This window comes from Colossoma macropomum, unplaced genomic scaffold (genome assembly GCF_904425465.1).
Source record: "Colossoma macropomum unplaced genomic scaffold, Colossoma_macropomum, whole genome shotgun sequence".
NCBI lineage: Eukaryota > Metazoa > Chordata > Actinopteri > Characiformes > Serrasalmidae > Colossoma > Colossoma macropomum.
Window position 1 is genome coordinate 5,214,196 of NW_023494802.1, and position 26,758 is coordinate 5,240,953.

General features: G+C 38.6%; 1 protein-coding gene across 2 annotated transcripts; it reads left to right on the plus strand.

Moving 5' to 3' along the window:
* The first annotated feature begins 184 nt into the window (after window positions 1–184).
* Window positions 185–26,278, plus strand: si:ch211-225h24.2. Of its 2 annotated transcripts, XM_036591023.1 has the most exons (4): window positions 186–509; window positions 11,499–11,546; window positions 18,405–18,520; window positions 23,069–26,278. In XM_036591023.1, the coding sequence occupies exons 1-4, from the start codon at window positions 423–425 to the stop codon at window positions 23,502–23,504; spliced, it is 687 nt and encodes a 228-aa protein (XP_036446916.1). In that variant the 5' UTR covers window positions 186–422; the 3' UTR covers window positions 23,505–26,278. The 2 variants fall into 2 exon arrangements, with proteins under 2 accessions (XP_036446917.1, XP_036446916.1); XM_036591024.1 differs by lacking the exon at window positions 11,499–11,546 and having other exon boundaries at window positions 185–509.
* The last annotated feature ends 480 nt before the right edge of the window (window positions 26,279–26,758 follow it).

Sequence of the window (26,758 nt, forward strand, 5' to 3'; positions counted from 1 at the left end):
TAGAAGGCTACTCCAGCTGGAGAGGAGATAGCATCAATAAAGAAACGAGTCTGCGTGTCCAGGTAGGAGGGTCAGTGCAGGAGCGGCCCTCCCTCAGAGCTTTGCACGCGAAGACGACTGGCTGGCCGGCAGCAGCGTGATCCGAGGGGCGTGGGGGAGGAGCGGAGCTCCAGGTGCTTCACCCTGCTCAGACCACACAGACTGGGGATTAAAGAAACAGAGAGAAAGGGTGGGACGAGCCGGAGTCGGAGCTGGAGCTGGAGGAAGAGTGTGGTAGACAGAAGGAGAGAAGGAAATGTTAGCCTAGCTTTATTGTCGCTGCACTCGTCCACCTACGACCTCCCTCCGTGTGCCTTTGAATCCAGGATCGTTGTGTTTTTTTCCCTGCGTGGGAGCGTTTGCGCTGCTCTCAGTCCGCCATCATGTTTAAGAAGAGCAAGAGCAAAGTTTTGGTGGATGAAGCGTCAGAAGAGGACGATGTGTGCTGGCAGCAGGAGCGCGGAGAAAAGGTGAGGCTGGGATGGGTAACAAAAGAGGCATTATGTGACTTAGACTGGGCTGCCTGTGTAGTTTCTGTGTTTCTGGATGTGATGCTGCTGCTGTTGCGCTGGATCAGTTAAATTGAAAGGTGCCTAAAGCTGTTCTGAAGTAACGGTGCTGTTACTGCACTGAAGTAGTAACTCAAATAGGGGTTAAAACAGGCAAGCTATCAAAAACAGCTTATACTATTCAAGTAGTGGCTTTCTTGTAGAACTGTAGTGGAACCTTTTAGGTCTGTCATCTTTTAGTGTGGGAAGATAGTTAGGTGATGTTCTTCTGGGTTTTTTTTGGAAGATTTTGGTTTAAAATAAAATGCTGCTCCAACAGCAAATGGTGTGAGCAACAGTTAAGCAATTTAGGATCTGAAAAAAACAAAGTTATAAAATTAAAGATGAAAAATCTGTGGAATTCAATATTTCTTGCATTATTCAGTCAATAAACATCGTTCAGGGTGTTTGAATGTAAAATGGTTAGTTGTAGAGATAGTTGGTTAGGCAGATAGTGGAAATGGGAGCCAGGGGGTCACAATGTCTACCATACACAAATAGGCATTTTATTTCCTATCCAGAATGACCAGTGGACCTACACGTCTTCTTGGGTACTATTTTGCCTTGTACGCCTGTTTTAGGCCTAAACCTTACCTTGAAACTATCATAAAGTGATGTCTCAGATATCATACTGTACCATTTCATGTAATAACTTTCTGTAAGGAAGCTTTTAGATTCATTAAACACTTTTCAGATGTCTGGTTCCTATCACCACAACTGTGAACAGTTCTGATTGTAGCTTCTCTAGTGTGGAGTGTTTCACGTCAGTCCACTATGTCTGTTTACATCTTAATCATTAAATGGTGTGGTCATTTTGCAATATCAGAGATCCCCTTTAATAGCAAGAAATGAATTGGGAAACAGTGTGAAGGACTAAAATAGAACTGAGGGGGAAAAAGAGTACAAGCTTGAGTAAAAGTATTATTTGAAAATGCTCAGAAAAGTACAGATCCATCATTGTGTCTTGGTAAATGTAGTTTCTGCCCAACTCAGGCTACATGGCTCATTACCCTGTTATAGTTCCACACCAGAGTGGTTAAAAATCTGTGGGTGTGCTTTTTAGAATGACTCCGTAGTTAAGCTGAAATGTCTAACATAGTGAGTAAGAAGTTATATTTCCGTAGATAAAAGTTAGTTTTCGTCATTAAAATTAAGAAGTAGCCTTAAATATCCTTTCCTACCCTTAGTGTGTGAAAAGGTTTGGGCGCTGCTGGTTGAATGACATGTTTTGTTGATTCTCAGATTGCAAATAAGTTAACACATCCTCCGAAGGGGGCCAACCTCTCCAAATTTTAATGCACAGTTACTATTTATTTGCTTAATTTTACATACTGGAAAAAAGAAAGACATGAATAGATACTGTGCCTTTTATTTGCAGAAATATGCCAAATTTAGGTATGCCATATTTAAGCACATTTTCATTCTCTGTTTATTTGCTGAATTGAATGTTTGGGGGGAAAAAAGTAAAATGTGTCATGTGCAGAACTTCTGGCACATTTCATATTTTATGTCTTCTCTTTTTGAATATGTTAAAATCTGCCAATAAGTAGAATTTGTGCCCTTGCAGAAGTTTGCCACGTTTGTGTTTGTTATCTGTACAGGATGTGTTTATTTTCATTTACAAAATCAACAACCTGATTTTCATCATGTTTCTATCAAAGTCTTACATAAAATGTCAATATTTATGCAAAGCTGTGGGGGTATGTGTAATGATGGTGGATCTTGAGCATACTTGCAAGAGGCACAATGTTTGCTTGGTAATGGTTAATGACTGTAAACTGGTTTTGCACCTCTTTCAGTGCTGATGCCCTGGAATAACTAGAAAGAAATAAAAAAGAACAGTTCGTAACAAGGGTACACATCTCTGACCTCACAACGAATAGGTTCCATTATGATTCTTTAGGATATGATTCAGTGCATTTTAAAATCTTTTATCATGATTTGATTAGATTTTATTATTTTTGTATAGTTCTAAGTTAAAAGTTGGCAATATGACGATATTTTATCGTTATCATGATAAACACATTGTGAATCGTCAGTACTTAACGGGCCCATATCCTACCATTTGCTTGTATTTTATGCTTTTTCCTGAAGCCCCACGTTTGATGTTTGGGTTCATGCATGAAAAACATTCTTTACATGACCATTTTCCAACCTCTCCTTATCCCTTAAAATACAACATAGCTAAATGGCTGCCCTGAATTGTGCTTCATTCAAAAAGTAGTCCAGCCTGAAACACTCCGTATAACTTCAGTGTGAATGGGCAGGGCTAAACTGCTGTTGGCTGCTTCAGCAGATGTGTGAAATCACAGACAGTATATTTAAATCTGGCTGTTTTTGCAGCAAGTTTCCATATATGGGCAGTGTGGCTGAGGAGTGAATGGTACATTTTGAAACATTAGAAATGTTTCTTTCAATTAAAAAAAGTGAGGAAAAAGAATTTTTCCAGGATATCAAACTGAGGACCATTTTTAAATGTGGCACTACTAGTGCATGGTGTCTGTGTCAAGATATTCTGATATATGTTGTGTATTGTGAGAATCTCTTGTGAAAAGTCTTGTGATGTGATATTTTTGCCATAGCACCCACCCCTATACTGAATCATTTTCAGAAATAAATTTAATACGCTATTGTGGTTGGAGATATTTTTACACTACCACAAAAACAATATGGAATTTTGCCAATATGGAACCGTTGCATTTCTGCTTCAGATCAAGCATATTAATCCACTGCTTGATATTTTTTTCAAAATAAAAGTTTGATTCAGCTGCCTAAATCATCATTTCCAACTCAATGCCATCTCCCAAGTGATGTGTTTTGAACTCTGCACTGTCTGCACTAGGCAGTAGATTCCCCACAGAGGCAATGTGGGGCAGCAGCTTAGAGCAGAGAAGAGGTCAACTCTTTCTCTCTGTTTGTAGCTTATTTAGAAATCCCTCCATTTACTATTGCACTTGGTTTTGGAGTCAATTCGGGAGATCAGCTGGAGTGCGGACCCCCGCTGTGCAGGGGGTTCAGTCTGGTTCAGGCAGTGTGCTGGAAGCTGGCCTTGGCAGGGCCTCCTTGTCCTTCTTCCCAGCAGGCCTGGCTCTGTAAACATGCTGACTCTCGGAGAGACAGCTGCGACAGAGAGCAGACTACGGGCTCTCACATCCACGGCTCTAATAAAGACCCTCTGTGACTGCGAGGTGAGTGCAGGTTTAGTTGCCAGGCCTTTATGAGCAGCTCCACTTGCATAACCAACCAAGCCTAAAGCAAACTGTCTGACCAGGCCAGGTGACTTCTGCTATTCCTCTCTGAAATGCTAACCTTAAAGGGAAATTCCACTTTTTTTAAATGTCTGCATAATTCAGTCTTTCAGATTTGAACATGGCCATTCTGCATGTTTTGATATAAACTGGTTCATTGTAGAGAAACTTACTGACTGAAGTGTCTTTACAGTGGTTGTGATAGGAACCAGGGGTTGCAGTGTCTACTATGCAACCATAAACATTTTATTTACTGTCCAAAATGACCAGTAAACCCACACGTCTTCTGACTTTTCATATCTAATGCTGATAACGGAACAAAAGTGGTAAATCTAATTTGCCTTTCGGCATGCAGCACGCACCCCTCCACCATGAATGTGTTTTATCAAAACATGTCTTAGGCCAAAACATTATCTGAGAACTATCGTAAACCGTTGAAACCGTTGCAACAAAGAACTTTTTGTGAGGTGGCCTCTAAACTCAGACGTTTGGTTCCTCTCAACACCACTGTAAACAATTCGGGCTCCATGAGTTCCTCTAGAATGGAGAAACCACTCAAACCACTCTAACTTACATTGTTAACATATTAAATATTTAACTATGCACAACTTTTAAAAATCAGTGTAATTCTAATTCAAAACTTCAATACAGTTTCCTACAAAATGCTGATGACGTTTTGCCAGGGGTAGAAGATACTTAAGTACTTGTATAAACTGTTTTTAAGTGCTGTTTCGGAAAATTTGCATTTCACTTGCGTATTATTGAAATGGAACATTTCCAAGAGAGAAAAAAAATATTTTTACTCCAGATATTTTTATTTAAACCTTTTTGAAGTACTACTAAGTTCAAAGGCCTTGGCCCCTGATTTTTTTGATTTTCTGAAGTTGGAGCAGTTGGAAAATTCAGTTGGAACAGAAAATGTTATCAAAACTATATGTAAAGTATATGTGCAGTGATTCTTCTTACTCAGTGTTTGACATTGCTACATTGGCCAGCATATTACTACATCTAGCTAAAGAGGGCCAGTAATAGATGGCCGGTGTATGTAGGGTTCGACCTTGTAATCTCGCCACAATAAGACGAAAGGTATGCTTTAATTACTTATGATAGAAATGTTTACTGTGGTGTAAATTATTAGGATAACAATATTATATCATCAAATCTCTCAGTTCTAATCTGCAGCTCTATTAAAGATGACTCTATTATGTGACTGCAGATTTATGCTGCGTTGCTCACTGATTTCAATGAGAATGATACGTTGATGGACAGCAGGCGTGAACACATGCCAATGTGTGAAAATTTCACTCTGTTATCTGTTCAGATCAGCAGAGTTGAACTTTAGATTGATCATGCTCTGACATTTCCGTGCGCCATCCAATAGGATACAGTGTGGGGCGGGGCTTCAGTCAGTCATGGGGATTTTAAACAAAACAAAGAAAAAACGAATCGCTGTACTCTGCTCACTATAATATCCAGCTCTAAAGATGTAGTAGGACAGCAGCTGGTTTGATTGAAACTCACATGTCTTTTCTGCCTGCCTTTATAAAAACAGATCAACAACTGCAACTAGTTTTATTTTTATCTTATGAGTTTTCATGTTTGAATAAGTTTCCTGCTCACATCCATCTTCCCTAAAAACTCACCCAAAGGATCTTAAGAAATAAACAGTTCCAAAGATCCAAACACAGTCATTCAGAGTGGTTTGATGTGAAATGCTCAGTTGTAGAGAAAATTATTGAGCCAGAATTATTCACAGCAGTGTTGATAGGAACCAGATGTCTTTAGAGTTTAATGCTTTTAAAAGCTTCCTCACAGAAAGTTATTGATCGTGATGGGTTCCAATCTGCTGCCTGATGCCAGAGACATTTATTTATGATAGATTTGAGATAATGCTTTGAAGATAATGTCTTAAAACACATTTGTGGCATGAAGGTACATGCACGGCATTATAAAGCAAAAAACTCATGGAGGTTCACTGTCACTTGGGATTTCACGTCACACCACTCTGAATGACCTTGTTTACATCTAAACAATAGAATTATGCAGTGAAAAGCCTCTTTAAATACCATCTGTAACCTTAATATATTTAGAAAGGATGACAATAATTTGTTTTATCAATATCATACAGTCCTAACTTCTAGTATTTTTTTCAGTATTTTACTTCACGATGAGCAAATGTTATAAACAATGAATATTATGATACATATTGTGTATTAAAATGTCTTCAAGCATTGCAATATTACCTTATTGGTTTATTGCGCACACCTAACTCATTCACTCATTCATTCATCATCTAAACCGCTCTATCCTCCTGGGTGGTGGTGGGGGGGTGCTGGAGCCTATCCCAGCAGTCATTGGGTGGAAGGCAGAAAACACCCTGGACAGGTCACCAGTCCATCGCAGGGCAGATACACAGACATACAGTCACACGCACACACTTAGGGCCAATTTAGTGTCTCCAATTGGCCTGACTGCATATCTTTGGACTGTGGGAGGAAACCCATACAGACACGGGGAGAACATGCAAACTCCACTCAGACAGGACCCTGTTCGCCTGGCTGGGGAATTGAACCCAGGCCCTTCTTGCTGTGAGGCAACAGCGCTACCCACTTAAACTTGGCATGCTCCATTTAATTCCACTTTTAACACCAAAGGAAGAAGGAATGTTTGTTTTGAATCAGAAATCGTGATCTCAGATCAGCAAATATTCCCCTCTTTTGCCATGGCTCTTTAACTTTCTGCAGTTTAGTTGGTTAATGTTTTTGGTGTGACTCACTCAGCTCTGCGTTGGTGTGTCAATAGAAAGTCTGTTGAAGATGAAAGCGTGAAAGCGTCCACCTCCATGCTGCACACAACTAGGTGGAGAAATATGAAGTTCACGCCACTGTTTCTCTGGTGAAAATGGAGTTAGCCTTCCTTCAGCACGTAAACAGTTTAACAGCTTAAACTTGGCATGCTTAGGCAGTTTAATTCCACTGTCAACACCCAAGAAGAAGGAATGCTCGTTTTGAAGCAGAAATCATGTACAGTTTAGAGTGGCTTGTCAGAAAAGAACTTTGTACTGCAGATGCAACTGGACTGAGTCTCCCTAGTGTGACACGTCTTCATAATGTCTGGACATTCTTCTGTGTATCTTGTCACAACAAACAGTGATCGCTTTATAGTATGCGTGTGAAAGGAAGTGGCTATTCACTTAAGTCAATTTTGAAATATTAGAACTGAGTGTAATAATATTCTGTGAGGTGAGCACTACTTTTTTGTGTGAAAGTTTGTCAAATACTGTGTAAATAGTCCAGCCTGTACTCATTGTACATTAAGAGCTTTTTTGGATAATACCAAGTCTATTTGAACCCAAATAAGGTAAAATTAGAGACTTCGGCTGCATCCAGAACTGACAAATGGATTTTAAAATTTGTAAGAATTTGTAAGAATCTATTCACTGCGTTGATATTTGCTTCATAGCATTTACAATGTAAATTCATGTAAAAAGGGGATAATTAATTTCACCATTGAGGAAATGTCAGGGGGTGCGACTACATATTAATTGATAATATGGAATTTTTAAATTATTTTCCACGACTGTTAACATGGATAAACTACTCTTTGTACTTGGACATGCTTGAAAACCTTTGTTCTCGAACTCGAGGTTATACTTTTTTTCCAAAATCAATTAACATTTATCATGATAATAACACATTTTCATGTTTTTCCTGGGTCACACCACCTGACGTGGTAAATTGATCCCGCTTATCTCTGACTCAAAAAACTTCAATATTTATCAATATTTATGATGTTTCTTTTTTATGATGCAATACCCTACCAACTCTCAAAAGCATGTCAAGATAAAAGTCCTTTGTTGTTGCACCACAAAACATTGAGTGGGGATCAGAATTTACAGGCTAATGCCATTTGCAGTTAGTTGAATACTTGTAAATCTGACCTATTTTGCAACATGTTATGATTTTAAAGGTTTCGATATGTTTTATGTAACACATTTTTAATAGTCTATTCAATATAACAGTCGCACCACCTGACATTTTAGATGTTTTTAGACATTTTACTTTGATGTGTTGAAAATATATATCATATAAAGGTGGTACTGTAGAATAATGTGATATGTCATGTATTTTATTTTATTATTTCCTACGGAAGTAATAGATCTGGGCAATAAAACATGTTATTGACACATATACACTATATATACATTCCTAATTAATGTACTCCTAATGCTGTGTAGTATGATACTATGCACTTTTGTAGCATGCAGCCTTTGTGATTTATTGAATTGTTTCTTAAAGAATCATAATGAAATTGAATCTCTATGAGGTCAGAGGTGTACACATCATCCTACACATCATCCTGGCTCTGTTGACATTAAGAGCCATTTTCCACCATAAATCAAGTGAACCGAGTAGGAAGGCTAAGCAGGATGAAGCAAAGCCTTACCATCAGAGTTGCCCTGGGAAAGTCCCCAATGTACCCTCGCTTGGTCTCCATGATGATAAGGCATATCAGAGTTCAGAGGGCAAATCTTTTGAAATATTTTAAATATGCCCTGCTTTTTTCGTCTTCTCCTCCCTGAACGTTCAAGGGACATTCTTTTTAGAATCAGGCTAAGTGGTAGATGGTAGCAGGATGTGAGGGAGAGGGAAAGAGTAAGGAGGGACATATTCATACATTCTTTCTCTTTTTTCCTTGAGAAGTACTCAAGAAGTAGTTAATGGAGAAAGGAGTGAAAAGTCTATTAGAATAGGGGTCATTCTCCATTTGGAGTGGGAGACCATGTCACAAAGGTTACAGGGCTTAAAAAGATGCGTAAAATATTAGGCACAGCTTCAAAAGTCAGTAGGTACATTTACACAATTGACCTAAGATTAAGTAATAGTTTTTCCCTTATGACTTCTCTGATTTTTCGTTTTTTTAAATCCCGTTTTATATTTGCTCTGTATATGTAAAATAGCTCATCACAAAACAAATTTTCAACATACGAGAACATTTTTAATATAAAACAATATTTAATATAAAAAACACAATCATGTTTACTTTTTATATTATTAACATTTATAATACATTTAAAAAAATATATATTTCATTTGTCACAGAGATTTTGGTCACTGGTGTTATCAGGACTCTTATTTTACATATTAACACAGTATTTTCAACTCTATTAAACTGCTTTCTTGGGTCAAGGCTCATCAGAGAGGAAGCATCTCAAGGCATAAGAAGGTGATTTCACACTTGCTCACTGTATTTCATTAATTTATTAATAATTTGATTTATCAGGCAGCACATAACTTCTGTGTGTCACCGGTGTTATGTGCTTTAATGGCTGGGTAATTAAAATGTCAAAATAAAGCCATATATAATTTTTATTACTGATTTTAAATAGTTGTACAAGGTCACCTGACCGCCAACGAGTCAGGTTCCTCAGTTTTAACCAGAATGTCACTAATGTTACACCATGTTTATATAACAACAGTGACAAGAAAAATGTTTGGAATTAAGCTCTCTTTTTGCAAACATGATCATAGGAGATGACGTATGAAGATTATTTAGTTTTGGGATGAAAGAAATCGATTTTTAAAAAATGTATCCACCTGAATTCCCACTCCAAATGGAGAATGACCCATAGGGCTTTGCATGTATTTCATGTATTGGTCATAGCAGCGATCAGAGTCTGGCCACATAGATTAGCTGGCAAAATTGATTAATTGTAGACAAGAATTATGGAAAAAAATCTTTTCGATGTGGCATCCACTTATTTCATAGAGTGATAGTACCCAAGCTAACTTGCTATTTAGCTCTTTGTGTTTAGCTAACATGCTCCAATTAGAGCGCTCGTAATTTTGCTCTCTTTATAATGAAACATGCAGTTGGTCAGTGTTCTTAAAGTACTGTTGATATCCATAATACGTTCAGAAAAGCACATTGTTTTGTATTGTGACATAATTTATCACAGTATGTATTGCCATATTACCCAGCCCTGTTTGGAGCTTGTAAAGACATTCTGTGTCTTATTTGAAGCTTGTAACAGACATATTAACATATACTTTTCCTTGTATGTAGCAGTTTAACAGTGACTCTTTCAGCAGCCATAGAGTGGCATTTTTTTCTCACATTCTACCTACTGTAAATCAAAATTCCTAATTGAGTTATTCTGACATGCTAGTCCTTCAGTTAAGCTTCTGAAATCCAGTGGGAGAGCTAGCTTTGTTGCACCTGCCCTGATACAGCAGAGAAAAATATCTAGCTATCTGCTGCTATTTGAACTGTTCTTGCCCCAAATGGTCCTTCATGGTATCACTATAACAGTGTCCAAGATTACTTTATGGTAGTATCTTCGCTGACAAGCTGTCTATGTAGCTTTTTTTAAGTCCTTACAGGATAGTCTGTTCACTTGGCAGCCATATTTGCAATGCCGCTGGGCAGTTATTTCCAGTCATACAAGACCAGGCTCCCATCTCATTAAATGGGGAAAAACCAAAATACTCAAAACTGAATGTCAAATTACTGTTTCTAAAACGTATTTGAAATGACTGCTAAAATCTGACAAAAACCTCACAAGTAGTTCGTAGCGTTTGGCTCAGTAATGCAATCATTTGTTTGTGTTGTTCATGCCGCTCTGGAATAAAACCCACATTTTGGCACTTTCCATTTTCCAAAAGGACGAGCTGGACTGGAATGTCATTGAGGTACTTGGCTTGTTTTTGTCAACAATTCACTTAAGGTTAGCGCTCTTGATTTAAACAGTTTTGTTTGTGCTTTTTCTCTTGCAAGTAATCTGAGATGAGTCATGAATCAGTTAAGTGTGAGTTAAAGTCATGAGCCAGTTAACTGCACGTCTGAGTCAGTTATGGGCGAGTTGGATTTGAGTCACAAGTCAGTTAAATGTGAGTCTGAGTTGAGTCATAAATCAGTCAAGCACGAATCCAAGTCAAGGTCAGTAAAGCCCCCCTCCACTTTGATTCAGCCAGGGTAATCTATGATGGACTGTCAGGGAGGACCACCATGGTCTCCACGAAGAAACTGTAATGGGGCAAAGTGAGAGAAAACGGCAGAAGACATAATAGATAGATTCATGGGCTGTAATTCAGGTAGCCATTTAAATATTAGTTTGACTATTCAAATGAACTGAATAATAGTGAATAGGTTAATCGGTAATTGCACCTCTGGTTTGTTGGCCACAGTCCCCACTGTAAAGTCAAGAGGCCGGACCCCTTGGCTGTAAGGCTCTCTTGTACAGTACACATGCCACACTCAGGAAGTGGAAAATGTCCCATAGCAGGAAGCAGCAGCTCTGAGTGGCTATTATTGGTCCTGCGGTCTGTGAAGTCAGCGGTGATTAGATACGTTGTGAGGCCTATGGCTAGTTCAGTGCAGCAGTGGGTCATTGTTAACCGAGCCTCATTGTATCGGTTTCCTTCGCAGACTGGCCGGAGAAATAAATGGATCTGTTGACTGTAGCTGTTCTGAAATAGCTTTATGAAGTGTGCAGCTGAATGATCTGTGGGTGGTGATGACCCCTCCCAGTGCCCCACAGGTTTCTGTTTATATTGCTCAACTAAAAATATTTCTCCCTGTTACCAGGACTCTACTGTGTGTGTGTGTGTGTGTGTGTGTGTGTGTTTCCTTCTTGTGTTATTCACTGGCTTCTGCTTTTCAGGATAAAGAATCAGAGGGAACAGAGGAAGTGCTGAGCCTCTCAACAAAGGTAAACACACGCAGTGCACTACTCGTCCACCTAGTGACTGTGTACAATAGCTAAACAGTCTCTGGATCACAGAAATGCATCTTCCAGCATTCTGCGTATACATCACATACAGTCATAGGCAAAAGTTTGGACACCCCAGTGATTTGTTTTGTTGATTTTCTAAAAGAAAATAAGTTAACACATTCTCCACAGAGAACACGTTTCTGCACATTTTAATGCACAATTACTGTTTATTTGCTGTATTTAACATATTGGAGAAAAATAATAAAACCAATTGTGGCCTGTGCACAAGTTATGACACATTATTTTTTTATATGTAAAACCTAGCAAATAAACAGACATTGCGCAAGAAAATGTGCAGAAAAACGTCATACTTAAGTTTGTTTGTTGTGATATGTATCATGAACAAGCTGGTATGAACAAAATGCATCTGCAAAACAGTTATTATAGCCACGATTAAAAAAATGTCTACCTTTTTTCGTTCAGTGGCTACAAAAATGAACTGTTTAAGAATTAAACAGAAGGAAACAAATCAAAAGTTGGTAGAAGTAAATTAAAATAAGATGGCATAAAGGGTTGACATTCAGACAGCTACCACTTAAAAAACGTAAAGTTACACTCTTAAAAAAAGATGATTCTTTAAGGCTTCTTTAATAAAGAGAATTGTTCTATAAAGAGCCATGAACACTCAAAAAACCTTCGCATGAATAAAGGTTTCTTTGCAGAAAGTGTGCTGTTGATGGTTCTATACAGAACCTTGAATTGGAATAGGGTTCTATATAGTCCCTATAAGAACCCTTTTTGGGGCTATGTAGAACCCTTTTCAGAAAGCTTCTGTATGGAATCATCTGTAGCACATTCTGAAGAACACTTTCATTGTGCAAAGAATCCTTTAATCATGCAAAGGATGACGGGATGATGAGGTTTTGACTAAAGAAAGTTCAGTTAACTCAGAAAAGCAGTGAAATCAGTTGTCTTATCATAACGACTCCACTTTAAAGGGCTCATATAATAGAAAACCACATGTTCCTTCGTTTTTTTGGAATAAAAAAGATTTATATGTAGTGTCTAAGCACTGTTAAAAATTTCAAAACATACCCTACTCTCCCCGGGCCTTACAGTGCATATGTATAAACTAAGCTGTAAAAAACTGGTTGTTTTGAATTCCTTGTTTCTGTGACGTTGTAAAAAACCAACACAATTACATATTTCCGCCTATTCAGCCTACAGCAGCTAAGCCCCACCCATTCGTGCTGATGTTATAAGGAGTGTTTCAGCCTTAACTGCTTTTTGCATGATGCACAATACAGGGAAGCCAGCTCATTTACATAAATCTTAAAGTCTTAAAGGTACAGTTATGTAATAATAGTACATAAAACCACACAAATGATATAAGTGGAGCTCAATGAAAAAAAAAATACAAAATGTAGGATATGGGCCCTTTAAATTGTTTACATACAGTTCATGCAGTTGCTCTATTGTTTACAGTTTATAACTGGTCTTTTTTATGGTCCATGCACTAGTTTAGTGTTCTAGAAGTACTAATGATGCCTATGATATAGTTTTGAGATAATTAATTACAATAATGTTCACATTATTGCCCACCATGTTGCCCACCCCAGCCAATTCCTTTGAGCAATCAATAACCTAAACTACCAAACTTTATATGGTCAGAATTTAAATGATAAAAAGGTAAATAAGAACTCTCACACTGTTTGGAAATCTAGAATGTGGTTATATAACATTTAAAGTTACAATAGTGCTTTATCAGCAGGATTTCCACCAATGCAGATAAATCTGTGGAACTTTAACATTGTCCAGTTTTATGGGTCAAGCCCTAGTATACGCTCTGTATTACACTACAGACTGTGCTGCCTCCATCAGCTCATGCTTCTGTATGGTCTCACTTTGATCTGAATATTAGAGAGTAAAGGTGGAAGCTCTGTGAAATATGTCTGTATGTAGGTGGACAGTTTTAGATGAATAAGTCCTTTTAGGCTGTTGATCCTGTTTTCAAGAAAAAGAGGATGTTTTTGTGAGTGTTTGTGTTCATGTATGGGTCTCTGTGTGTGTGTGTGTGTGTGTGTTTGTTTGTGTGTGTGTCCTGCACACTCTGTGGGACATGAAGAGGGGATGTGGTGCATTCTTTCATGATCTGGACAAAAGCATAACAATTCTGGGAATAGCAGCAGGCCGGAGCTGTGACTGTTTTGACATACACTGCTGAATCTCACATACTCAAATCACTATTCAGCTGTTCAGATATAATTACCTTCCATGAAGTTATGGTCTGTATTGTAAGCATGTCTTTCACTTCTGGGTTTAATACTAAATGTCAGGTCATCAAATGTCAGTAATCTGAATCTTAGTACCAAAAAGGAATGGATTTGCTCTATCAGTTTTTAAAAAAATTACAATTTTGTAAGAAGCACTTTAGGCTTTATGTCCTTCCACTTATTAAGTTCAAGTTATTTCAGCCACATCCATTGCTAACAGGAGCAGGAAATAAAGTACATAGACATGTAATCTCAGCAGAAACACTGACAGTAGAAAGGGTTGTACTTGCTAGGTCTGCTGTAGACAACTGTAAGTGCTGTTATTGTGAAATGGAAGCATCTAGGAGAAGCAACAGCTCAGCCATGAGGCCTATGTGCTGTCTTGTGATAGGAATCATTTATTGTATGTTGAATCACTCACTACATCGTTCAAACTGCCTCTGGAAAGAACATCAGCACAAGAACTGTGCATCAGTAGCTTCATGTTATGGATTTCCCCATTTCCGAGCAGCTGCACACAAGACTATGAGCAGTATGCATAATACTCTGTATTAATGCCAGTCCTTATATAGGTTTGATGGTTCACATACTTTAGGCCATGTAGTGTGTGTGTGTGTGTGTGTGTGTGTGTGTGTGTGTGTAATGTAATATTAGTTTTTGTCCCTGAGTTTTTTAGTCAAGTATCTTACGTGCCTAAAACTTTTGCACAGTGCTGTATGTATATATAAGTGCATTTACACTTGGATATAACTCTTATTGCATACAGATGCTTGCATATACAAGTCAGAGACAAAATTCCCAGTCAAAACAGCCAAAGTAGTACAGGTTATTCATTTTTAAGCATCAAGGAAAAAACATAAAACATATATTTAACAGAAAATGTTTATAGAAACCTCAACAATTAATTATAATTTTGGATTTTTGGTATTTATTTTGTCCACCATTTGCCTCAATTGCAGCTTCCATACCTTTCAGGAGACTCACTTTAAATTGTTCAAGGCAATTTGCAGGGGCATTTCCAGAATTCCAAAGTTCAGTCTTAGAAGTTGGTTTCATTGTCTGCTTCTCACAATCCAAGTAATCAAACACATTCAGTGATGTTGAGGTCTGGACTCCATGGTGGTCAGTCCATTGTTCTGAGAACACCAGCAGCTTCTTTGTTTGATCTTCTTCTTTTTTGTCTGTCTCCTTTTCTCAGTGAGGCTTCTTGACAGCTACACATCCGTTCAGATCCATAGTGTTGTCTTCTCAGAGTGGAAGGATGAACAGAAACACCTGTGGATGTTTTCAGATCTGAAGTAGCTTGATTTTTAGTTTTGGTGGCCTACCAGGTCTTGCACAGTTTTTATGGGTCCCATTTTTTGGATGTACTAACATACACTAAGTAAACATGGGGCATATTGTTATATATAGGTACTTATCCATAAGTGTATACATACATTCTGTATATACATACACAGGATGTATTACATACAGGTTTTTATGGGACATATGTTTGACTCCACATCCTGACAAGGTATAAAAACAAACGCATGTGTATGTGCGTCTGCAAGGTTTTTGAAGATATTTTCAGCACTGGAAAGGGACACAGCACAAAGGCCTTTGATTTGTAATGGAACAAGGAGTGGCTAATGAAATTAGCCACATGCTTTTACCATTTTAGTGTTAGGAATGTCTGCGGTGTGTGTGTGTGTGTGTGTGTGTGTGTGTGTTACACATGACACCGAATTTCTGCATCTGTAACTTGTTCACACTCTCGCAAAACACAAACACAAAGCCATACACGGCACTGTCCTTCCTCTCCTTAATGCGCTGCCATCAGACCTTTAAGTCTCTCTCCGGTTTTTTATCTGTAGTATTATATGACCTGTTGATAAGAGAAAAAGCACAAGAAGAAGGGAATACGAAGAAGTAAGAACCAAATCAGTTAAGTGAGAGAAAAAGTGTGCCAAAGGTTTCTGGCCCCCATAAGCTGCAAAGCTGGCCTGGTATTTCAAATCCAGAGCTACTTTCAAACTTAAGCAGGGGGCGTCTGGAGGAATGTGATGGCCAGCCAAGTGCTCCCCCACCCCACGCACACACGTGTACACACACACAGACACACACACTTTTTTTTACACATTTTTTTAAAGTGTCAGGACATGGGATCATTATGTTCCATATTTATTATAAATATGTAATAATAAGACAGTTCTGTGCAAAATTCAGAGGGTTTTTTTAGTTTACATTTAATTTACAGTCAAAACTGCTGTTAAGTACCAGTTATTCCTGTTTCAGGAGATATTTCTGAGGTAATAAGATATAAGACAATCCATTTGCATAAGGAAAGTGTGCAAGTGATATGAAAATATAAAAATCAAAGGAAAAAGCCAGATTTTCTGAAACTTTCAGACCTCAGTGTTTGGAATTACTTTAATTGTAAGAAACAGGAAATGCAACCAACTTCTAAGACTGAACTTTGGGGGTGTGGAAAAATATCCCTGCAGACTTCCTTGAAAAAACAGAAAGCAAGTCACCTTAATCAGTGTGTGCATGTTCACCTTAGCCAGTGAAAAGGATCAGCGTGTAGCTCTCTGTGTGCTACAATGCTTTCTATCACTGTATAAAAGATGAACATGGCTTCCTTTATTGCTGAAAGCACTGTGATTTATTTAAACAAGTGAACACGTAAGCTCAATTAGAGTGTAGTTCAGATCAATAAGGACTTGTTATTGTTCTGTTAAACCCCTTAAAAGGCCAGGGCCCACCAGCAGGCCCAAGGTTTTACTACACACTTCTGTAACATAAGAATAGCTCAACCAGTTTGCACTGAAGTCCCTGTAGTTACTGAATAAAAAGACTTAGTGTGTAACAAGCGGATTTTTAGGGGTTAATCAGGGAAATGATAAAATACTACTGACGTGACATATTCTTGTTCATATTTTCTAAAAGGTAGTGTGTAACACAAACTGAATAAACATCCCTTCACTCTGTTCTCCTCCTACATGGCCTGCTGTTAGAGTGTGTGTGTGTCTGTGTATGTATGTGTTTGCATATGTGTGCGTGTGTGTGAGGGTGGACAACATGGACAGGCTGCTGACAGGCTACAGCTGCTAAAAGTGAACCCTACGCTGACCACTTGTGATATTTTAAACATCTAGTACTTTTACATAAATTGTTTTGGCTATATTGATTTAAAAAGAACAGTAATGCGGAGGGTCCACCAGACCACTGAGTAACAAAGACATGAACACCACTCAAGGGTTAAAAGAAAGGAAGCTACAATAAAGGCAAAGCGTTGTCACTAAAGACAGAAAGTATTGATAATATATTTATTTATTGAGGCTTCTGAGTAATTTTTTGCTAAATAAACAGTCAAGTCACATTATGACCACCAGCTAATATCCAGAGTAACCGCCGTGTGCAGCACAGACAGTAGCTAGACTGCCTAGAAGTGACTCAGTAAGGTTCTGGTAGGTGGTCACAGGTACATGGAGCCATGCTGACTGCAGTGCATCCCACAGCTGCTGGAGGGTGCGTGGGGGAGGATCTATAGAGCGAACTCGACGATCAAGGTGGTCCCACAGATGCTCATTTGGGTTCAAGTCTGGGGAATCAGGGGGCCAGGAAAGTACTTGGAAGTCTTGGTCATGCTCTTCCAACCAATGTCAGACATTTATAGTTGTGTGACATGTTGCATCATCTTGCTGGAAGTTCCCATCAACCCCAGGGAAGACAATCAGCATGTATGGGTGTACTTGATCTGCAAGGATGGATTCATAGCCAAATCGGTTGATAGTGCCTTCCACGTGGATGAGTGGGCCCAGAGAATGCCACAAAAACATTCCCCAGACCATAACGGTGCCACCACCAGCTTGTGGACATTAAGTGGTCATAATAATGTGACTCGACTGTATATGTTTCCTGTTTTTCCTGATGCTAAAAATGAATAACGAAATGGCTGTTTTGGCTGGGAATTATGGAGAATCAAGTGTGGTTGCTGACTTTTGCACAGTGCTGTATATGTAAGTATCTGTGTGATGAGTTTTCCAAGCCTAAACAAACTTTAACTTCAACTTCAGTATCCAGAAAGAAATGCTTTTGCTCAGTGAATCCTAAAAAAAAAAAAAAACTTTTCCTAGAACATCAGGACTTTATTCTGAAAATGGTCACACTCACAGCTGAGATAATAGAAAAGTAGCCTTGCTAAGTTTTATACTTTCAAATTTACATGACAAGTAATACTACTTACTGTATTATAGTGTTTTCCTTTTCCTAATGATTAGTGTAGTGTGGGACCATCAGTGTGTGCTTTTAGTGCATTAAATCTGGGAACTCACTGCTGCTTTCTGAATGGCTGTTGGATTCTCAGTCACTTTCTAATTGCCAATGCAAATTTATAGTAATCACAAAGACACTGTTGTCCTTGTTACATCATCAGTGGTGCACAGATCACACTGTTCAGTCTGCTATCAGATAAAAACTTTATGAACTGTATGTTCTCACTGCACACTGACAACATGCAAATCTGTCCATACAAGTCATATCCGAACGCTCCGCTAAAAGACAGTGGCTGATGTATTTCGTGGTCATTTCCTCACAGGACTCCAAGATTAAGAAGGTCAGATCGAAGAGAGAGAGAGGAGACAAGAAGCTGTTTCCTTCACAGGATGATGAGCACTTCCTGCTGACCGGAGTCACTCTCTCACACAGAAGAGGGTAAGCTAATTCAACAAGGCCAGTGTTATTGATTAAGTAATGCATCAGTCTGATAGTGGCTATTTAACTGCATTTGTTTTTGTGAGCCACAGCTAATCAGTTATAATGGATTATTATAAGGATAATAAAGTTTGTACTTACTTTTTAGCCAAAATAGAACTCAGGCCATTTTTAAATATAGAAATGTTAGAAATGAATTGTATTTTTTATGCTCCACTACTGTGTAAAGAATTAGTCTAGTCACATTTATGTATTCAATATACTTTGTAAAATCATCCTAAATATTACCAAAAAATTGATTCAAACTGAATTGTGGTAAATTCGTGAACCGGGTGTATGTTGGCTTGAGAAAACTGTTGCTATGAAATCCCATGTAGTTGCTAAGGTGTTGCTAGTCCATTGCTAGGGTGCTGAAGTGTTGCTAGGGCATTGCTGAAGTATCCCAGGTGGTTGCTAAGGTATTGCTTGGCCATTGCTACACTGTATGAAAACCATATATGCAGTGTTTTCAATTCATCCAGTCTTTTTTTTTATTCAGCATCAAAATAGGCATAAAAATACATTAACATTTGTTTAGCTCATTAAAATCTGCCCCCTAGTAGTTGGTGAATGTGCATGTCCATGTTGGTTAAAGTGAAATGAATCAGCAAATTTAGCACGTTAAATTCAGCAAACACATATGCACTAAATATTGAGAAACATGTTATTTGACCTTAAACATGAGCTTTTTTAGGTTATGAAGATATTATGTTCTTTACATATCAAAACAGGTGTGACTGCGGTATTGAGAAATCATGTTAATAACAAAGAAGTGTGGATTACAACACAAATATCTGATTAACTTGAAGATTAACTTGAAGCTCAGTAGATTATCAAGAGTGAGGATGGACTGAGAGTGAAGCAAAGTTTCAGCCCACTGTTGTGAGTCCTGGTACGACTTGGCTGAACTCCTGCATGATAAGAATCTTAAAAGATAGGAAACATGACTCAGGCATTCCCCACTATTCTCTGCCTTGGATTGTTTCAAAACAGCGATTCAGAATGTGTGAGACTGAAGGGAGGGACCTAGACAGAACACATACACAGATTCCAGAGTAAATATGGAGAACATCCCAGAGAACGTCCCATACGGAAAAGAAATATAAGTAAGGTAGAGATTAAACGGTTACCGGTTTCACGGTAAACCGCGGTAAAATCAATGACGGTTAGTAGTACCGTTTGAACTTTAAAGTATCGTTAAAACCGCGGTCGATTACCGCGGTGTGAAAACTCAGAGATTCGGAGATATTTCAGCCTTCTAAGAAGACCAAGTCTGACGTTTGGTCATATTTTGGGTTTTATAAGGATGCAGAAGGAAAGCTAATTGAAGATGACCACCCTGTCTGCAGAACAGGCCGAAAGAAAATAGCGGCGAAAGGGGGCAACACATCAAACTTTACAAGTCATTTCGCGACCACCACCCGCTACTTTTTAGAGAATGCAAGGTTAACTTTAACGTAGAAGTCTGTGGAGACTTCGAAATAGAAGAAATGTCACGGTTTGTGTGGTTTAACTTATGCTTATGGTTCGTTAATAATATAAAATGAAGCTTTTAGCGTCAAAAAAAAAAGAAAAAAAGAAAAACAATCGGTGAATCAACTGTGAATCGAAACTAAAGCTTTTAACACATTACTGTGGAGCAGAGTCTCCAAAATGAGCTCTGAGTTAACAGTCACACAAGCTCTGGAACGAGACGCTGCAGAGGTTCAATCTGCACAGCTCCCCTTTCTCGTCTCGCTTGCAGTGTTTACTGTCTGAGAGGAGAGTAACACCGTCTCAAATCACTCAGTCTCCCCTACATAGAGCGCTACTGTTCAAACAAACACGATCATCATTAACAAGCAGCTGAGTTTTAAATAGGGGATTTGTAACCTGTTGTTAATGTTGATTATAGATGACTTAGTCGAACGTTTCTTGCACTCTTTGGGTGAAGGATTTGCTATTTCATGATCCACGAAGTGCACTACATAGGGAAGATAGTGTGCTTTGAGACGGGACCTTGCACGAGTAAACGCGGTGTGCCGCTTTTAGGAGAAGCAGAGTTTCAGAGATTAAACTGTAGGAGTGTTTCTGCTGCAGCTCAGATGCATGTTAATTTTAAGTTATGTTTTAGTTTTAAAATGCTTTCAGAGAAGCAGCTCCACAGGTGAAGACACACTGTGTGAGTTCTACACTGTCTGCAGCTCACAGCACGGTCACGCAATTCCTCTGTGATTTTGGCTGTTTTTCCTGGTGCACTGTATTGATTAGGGGTTCAGAGCCACAACGGCACAATAATGCTGCAGTTGCAGTTCAGACAGAAATCCCCCGAGTGCAGCACTTCTTAGAAGTAGTAATTTTCCATTAAGACCCACCTCAGAGTTGGTCGAGATTTAATTCTCTATGCAGGGAAATCCCTAGTTTTTGTAATTAATAATAATAATAATAAGAAGAAAAAGAATAATAACAGTAATAATAATAATAATAATAATAACTGTAATAATAATACATTTGCTGTTCTTTTGTTTACAGAGTATTACAAGTATTGTAAGTAATACAAAAGTAATACTAAAAATGCATTGACCTTATTTTTTAATGTTTATGCAAATAAAAAGTGCATATTGCTGCCAATTCTATTTGTGTTAATATAAAAGTTGGTGAAATGAGTTTCAGTTTGTGTATCAGTATTTATTTTTTTATTTATTTTACTTTTCAAAACATTTGAACAATATCGCGATAATACCGATAATCGTGATAATTTTGGTCATGATAATCGTGATAATCGTAAACATATTTCATAAAACAACCTTTACCTAACTAGTAAATCACTTAAAACAATGAATGAGAAATAAAATGAAATTGTAATGAACAAAACAATCCAATTAATAAATAATTTAAAACAATTAGCTTTTTAAATTTAATATTAATTACAATTCGCTATTTACATTTAATAACAATTAAATAAATTGAGGTCATACATAAAACCGCCACGTGGCAGTAATGAAGTTACCCAAACACCTCACTCTAACACATGTGCTACTGATTCCAAGTGGAAACCCCACCCTGAGTCTTTCACCCCCTCCTTCCTCTCAAAGCTGTGGAAACTACTTGAGCCTCAAACATCACCTTCCTGTCCACAATGACCACTGATTTATCACGCTTGTCCACCTCAGGATATAAAGGTGGGACATATATAGCTGTAGAACAATAGCGGTAGAGGGCTGTTATTGCTCTTAAGAAGGTGTGACTAATGGTTTGTTGTTGGGTGATGTTCAGTGTTGTTAGTTCATGCCATGTTAAAGTAACTGACCCTTACACTTCAGCTGTTCCAGAGTTACACATTAATCAAGTAGGCAGAAAAATCTAATGTGCACAATAAAAAAAATAAAAAAAAGAATAGATTGCATAGCTATTAACGGCCATCTTAAGCTAGAATTTTGTCTATAAGTTTGTCCATTTTTATAGATAACAGTATGTCACATTGTCAGAAACTGTATAAACAAGTCTACTAGGCCCTACTACTCATGAATGTAATCTGTAGCGTCCATATGCCTGTGTGATGCGTGTGCAAAAACAAGTCGGATTCTGCCAGGGAGTCGGAATTTAGCACAACAGCTGCAAAGACATCATCAGAAGAGAAAGAGCCATGTTGACTTACAAGGTAGAGTAATATTGCAGGATTTTTTTTACAGGAGGTTGCAAACTTTCAAGGCTTATTCGGCGTCAGATTGACAAAGATTGACCAAACCTTTTGGTGTAAGATGATTTTATTTCTTTGCCTACTAGCCTGAAACTAGGTGACTTTTGGCGCCTGGAAAAACTACGAAACTCAGGGATGACACAGATTTCAGCCTACACAAACAGTCTTTCATAAACAACATTGGCAGGGATGTATACTCTGCTGTTGGGTTGTCGTTTTCCCGTTAGCCGTGAGAGTGTCTTGCATCTTGCTTTTATCTCTTTACTTTTCATCAATGAGCAAAAGCCAGTCCGAGATTTACTATCCGGTCTCTTGCTCAGTCACTCTCTCTTTTCCTCTTCCTCGCTTTCTGTGACAACGTGTTCTTCAGTCTTATCGTAGCCACTGCCATGATGTCCATGCAGAGAATACAGAGCTTCTTCTTATAGCTACTTAAAGAGTGTATTACATGGTGCCATAAAGCGTTATGTAGTCCTCGCAGTAGGTCTTGCGTCTGCTCCTCCAAAATTACATAGTGCTATAGCAGGTGTTCCAGGCCCAAAGTGGCAATGACAGACACCATTCTCACTATTATGAGTCAGTTTACCATCAAAATGATTTATGTACTTCTTAGTGTTTTTGTCTTAAGAACCTTCACAAGTTTTTTTCTTAAAGTTTTCATGAATCTGGTCCCAGGAGGCCTGTGCTATGGCACAGCTACCGGATGCGAGTCAGCAGATGTAGTGATCTTTGCTGAATTGTCCATTTAAGACTCTGATTAGATTAAATAACCAATAATGTAGTTTTAAGCTTTAATTGACTCTCTCTTTCTCCATACTTATCCCTCTCAGGTCTGCTAAGAAGAGCTTGGAGGAGGAGAAGAGCAAGCAGCCGGAGAAGGACCGCGCCCACTGCCTGTGGGACAGCATCACCATGACCATGAGGCAGATCACACCCAACCGCAAGATGGACAAGATAGAGGGCTGGGAGCCACCCCAGCTGAGCGAGGAGGTGCCCGAGGAGGAGAAGAGAGAGGGAGAGGGCAAAAAGAGTGACTCCTCTGCACTCTCCTCTCCGCTGTCTCTTTCCCTGCCTGGGCCGCTGACCTTACCCTCATGGACGGGTCTGGGAGGGTCAGAAGAAGACTCTTCTCGCTATTCCAGTCTGACCGAACCCCAGGCGGGACGTCCCGTGCAGTGGGCGGCTCGAGCGCGGGACAAATTGGCCGCTGTCCGTCGCCGCAGTCCCGGGGGCCTATCAGAGAGCTCGTGGGAGGGACTTAAATGATAACCTCTTTTGTGGCCCCACTTTAATGGAGAAAGATGGAACTGCTAACGAAACCCTTGTACATTCATGGCTCTGTTCTGATTGGATTGCACTGTGGAGAAGTGCTGCAAATGAAGTGAACAAGCAAAGGAAGCAAGCGAAGAGAATTGGGATGGTGCCTTTTTGAGTGTACTTGATGATTGGAAGGTTTTTGAAGGTCCAGAGTAGCGCCAGACCTTGGAAAGCCTTTTTTGTGGCTTTTTCAAAACTGCTAAAATAGATTTTATTATTCGTTTTTTTTTTTTTGCATTAAACCCAGGATGCTATGCTGTCATAGTCTCCCGATAAAAGTGCTCACTACTTTGCTGTATCTGCTGCCTGTCTGACCAGTGACACTAAAACACTTGTCAGAATCAACATTGCGGTTCTTCGAGAGAACCTTAGATAAGTATAGTTTAGTGTTTAAGTATATTTGTTAACTGCTATCAGCCTTAATCGCTCGACCAATCAGCTTGCCTGCCTTCTTAGGGCTGTCTGTACTTGGCACAGCCGCAGGCAGGGGGCAATATAAGAGACTACTGTGCCTTATAATTTCTGAAAACAAATGGGATCTTAGGGTATATATAGTATGTATAGTTCTCAATGTGAATGCATTAGTTTTGATTTAAAATCATTTAAATAATGCCTTATACCACCTAACTGTGAACAGTGCACAATCCTGTACCTCCACTGCTGCTTGTTCATTCTGTTAACCGTCACAGATAGAGAGTAACCACATTCTCCAGCTCAAATCAACATGAAAAACACTCAGGCGTTCAGAACACTGACCTATGACCAGGGACAGACATTGTCCTGGACCTAAATGCATTTAAAATAAACAACTGTACAATTTTATAATTGCACATTTTGCCTACGTAGTTTGTGCCACTGCCTTTTGAGCCTTAAAGAAAGATGAAACTACTGTATTACTACTGCAGATGCTGATTGTCCTGCTTTGTCATGTATAGTATTGTGCAAAAGTCAGAGACCACCCTTCATTTATGTAATTTCCAGTCAAAAATTATTCATTTTTCAGCAGATATTTGGGGAGAAATTTAAATCTCAACATCAATGGTTGATTACTGTGATTGTGGAAAATGCACCCAACTTCTAAGACTGAACTTTGGAGGTGTAGCAGATTTGGAAGCAGCAGATTTCTTTGGAAAACTAAAAGCGAGTCTCCTGTAAAGAATGGAAGCTGTAATAAAGATAAAGAGTGGAAACAGTAAATACTGAGAAAAGATCATATTAAGTTGTTGAGGCTTCTGTTAAAAATATGTTCTGCTTTTTTCCTGACAGTGACTTGTACTTAATGTCTGGTTTGACTGCAAATTAAATAAATGAAGGGTGGTCTCTGACCTTTGCACAGTACTGTACTTCGACTGGTGAAGAGTTTCCCAGTCTGTCCAGTTACATTGTTCAAACACTGGCACTAGGCCTTTGGTAATGTCAACATGGACAGTGGCCAGTGCTGGCAGATTTGATCATTTTGATGATGTCCTGAAGCCACCAGGGTGTGTTTCATACAGCATGATTTCTCAGTAAGGATAACCTAAAACAAAGGAATGTCCAATAGAAGCTCTTATTTTGTTCTCTAGACTTGACTGTTGGCTTATCCAGTTATCCAGCTAATAGGGAAATCTTGCCTGCCTGAAGACAATAGTGGTGAAGACAGGCTGTGGGAGGATGGTCTTATATATATCTCTAAATGTGACATATCTGAAAATGGTGCATCTGAATTTGATAAGACTTCATATCTGCTTGCAAAAGCTTATTGCCAAATCTGCCAAATCTTTACTATCTTACCAAAAAGACATAAACCAAAAGAAAAAACCAAGTGACAATCACTCCTGTCAGAGTTGGTTAATAGATATACTGTGCAAATGTCAGAGACCACCCTTCATTTATTTCATTTCCAGTCAGATTGTACATTAAGTAAAGCCTAGGAAAGAGAATATATTTAGCAGAAAATTACACAGAAGCTTCAATAACTAAATATATAATCACATTTTCCAGTATTCCGTATGTCCACCTTTTCCTTTATTACAGCTTCCATTCTTTTTGTTTTTCATAAAAATCTGCAAGGTTTGGACTCTGGGGTGGTCAGTCCAGTGTGTCCCTTTCTCAGTGAGGCTTCTTGACTGCTATACATCCTTTCAGACTCATAGCGCTGAGTCGTCTTCTCACAGAGGAAGGATGGACAGAAACACCTGTCGATTTTTTCAGATCTGAAACAGCTTGATTTTCTCCTCTCTCTCAAAGATGAAAGCTTTAAGTGATGTTTATCTGATGGGCCAGTTTTTTGGTCTACAAACTAAACAGCTGGTCCCATTTTTTCTGTATATTTTTAACCACTTTTTGAAGTTTTGGAAATCTTTGGGTCTTTTTTTGATCTATTTTCCTTTGACGTTCTCCTTCATCATGCAACTTGACATGCAACAGTTACCTTGTATTGATTATCCCTGCATACACATCTTCTGAAAAATGAATAACTTGTACTTACTGGCTGTTTTGACCTGAAATAAAACAAATGAAGGGTGGTCTCTGACTTTTACACAGTAGTGTTCGTGTGCTACTAGTGCATAGTGTCAAAGTTTTTTTACTAGTATTCTCTAAACATTGAATAAATGAGTGAATGAGCATTGGAGTCTTCTATTATTGTGGCTTTAGTTTTGCTTTAAAGTGCTCTGTCTGTATGTTTCTGGTTTTACTGTCAGGTTGTTCACGTTTGGAAATAAAGAGTCTTCTGCATCAAAGCTTTTGTGCCTCAGACATTATGCTTGCTCCTTGATATTTATTCTGGTTTAGTATCTGCCAGGACTTGCAAAATAATCATCTAAAGCAGATCCTATTACAGCTCAGCACCCACATCAGAGATAGCAGCTGGCCAAAAACGGAAACTGTTTAGTAGAACTCAAGTGAGCGAGTTTTGCTGCCCTGGTCCACTGAAATTTACAGCCGCTGCCAGCGTCACTGTTTACTTAGAGAAACGACATACTTAAAGGTATAAACAGGATATTTTTTCCTGAGCTGATCTGTTCATAAATGGACTGAAACTAGTTTGCTCAGAAATAAAGTGCAAAACAGGCCTACAGACATACATATCTGCATATGTACAGATATCCAAACATCTTATATGTACATCTCCTGAGCTCCTTTCACATTGCCTGTTATTCTTCTTTATTCTATATTCTATTTATTGTACACACTTGAAGAAGATGGTTCTTCAAGGGTTC

Excerpts from the sequence above, each read along its gene's own strand:
- si:ch211-225h24.2 (XM_036591023.1), top strand. The coding sequence starts at position 423 with ATGTTTAAGAAGAGCAAGAGCAAAGTTTTGGTGGATGAAGCGTCAGAA. Across the intron at positions 11,547-18,404 it reads TGCTGAGCCTCTCAACAAAG|GACTCCAAGATTAAGAAGGT; the intron begins GTAAACACACGC and ends ATTTCCTCACAG. Across the intron at positions 18,521-23,068 it reads ACTCTCTCACACAGAAGAGG|GTCTGCTAAGAAGAGCTTGG; the intron begins GTAAGCTAATTC and ends TATCCCTCTCAG.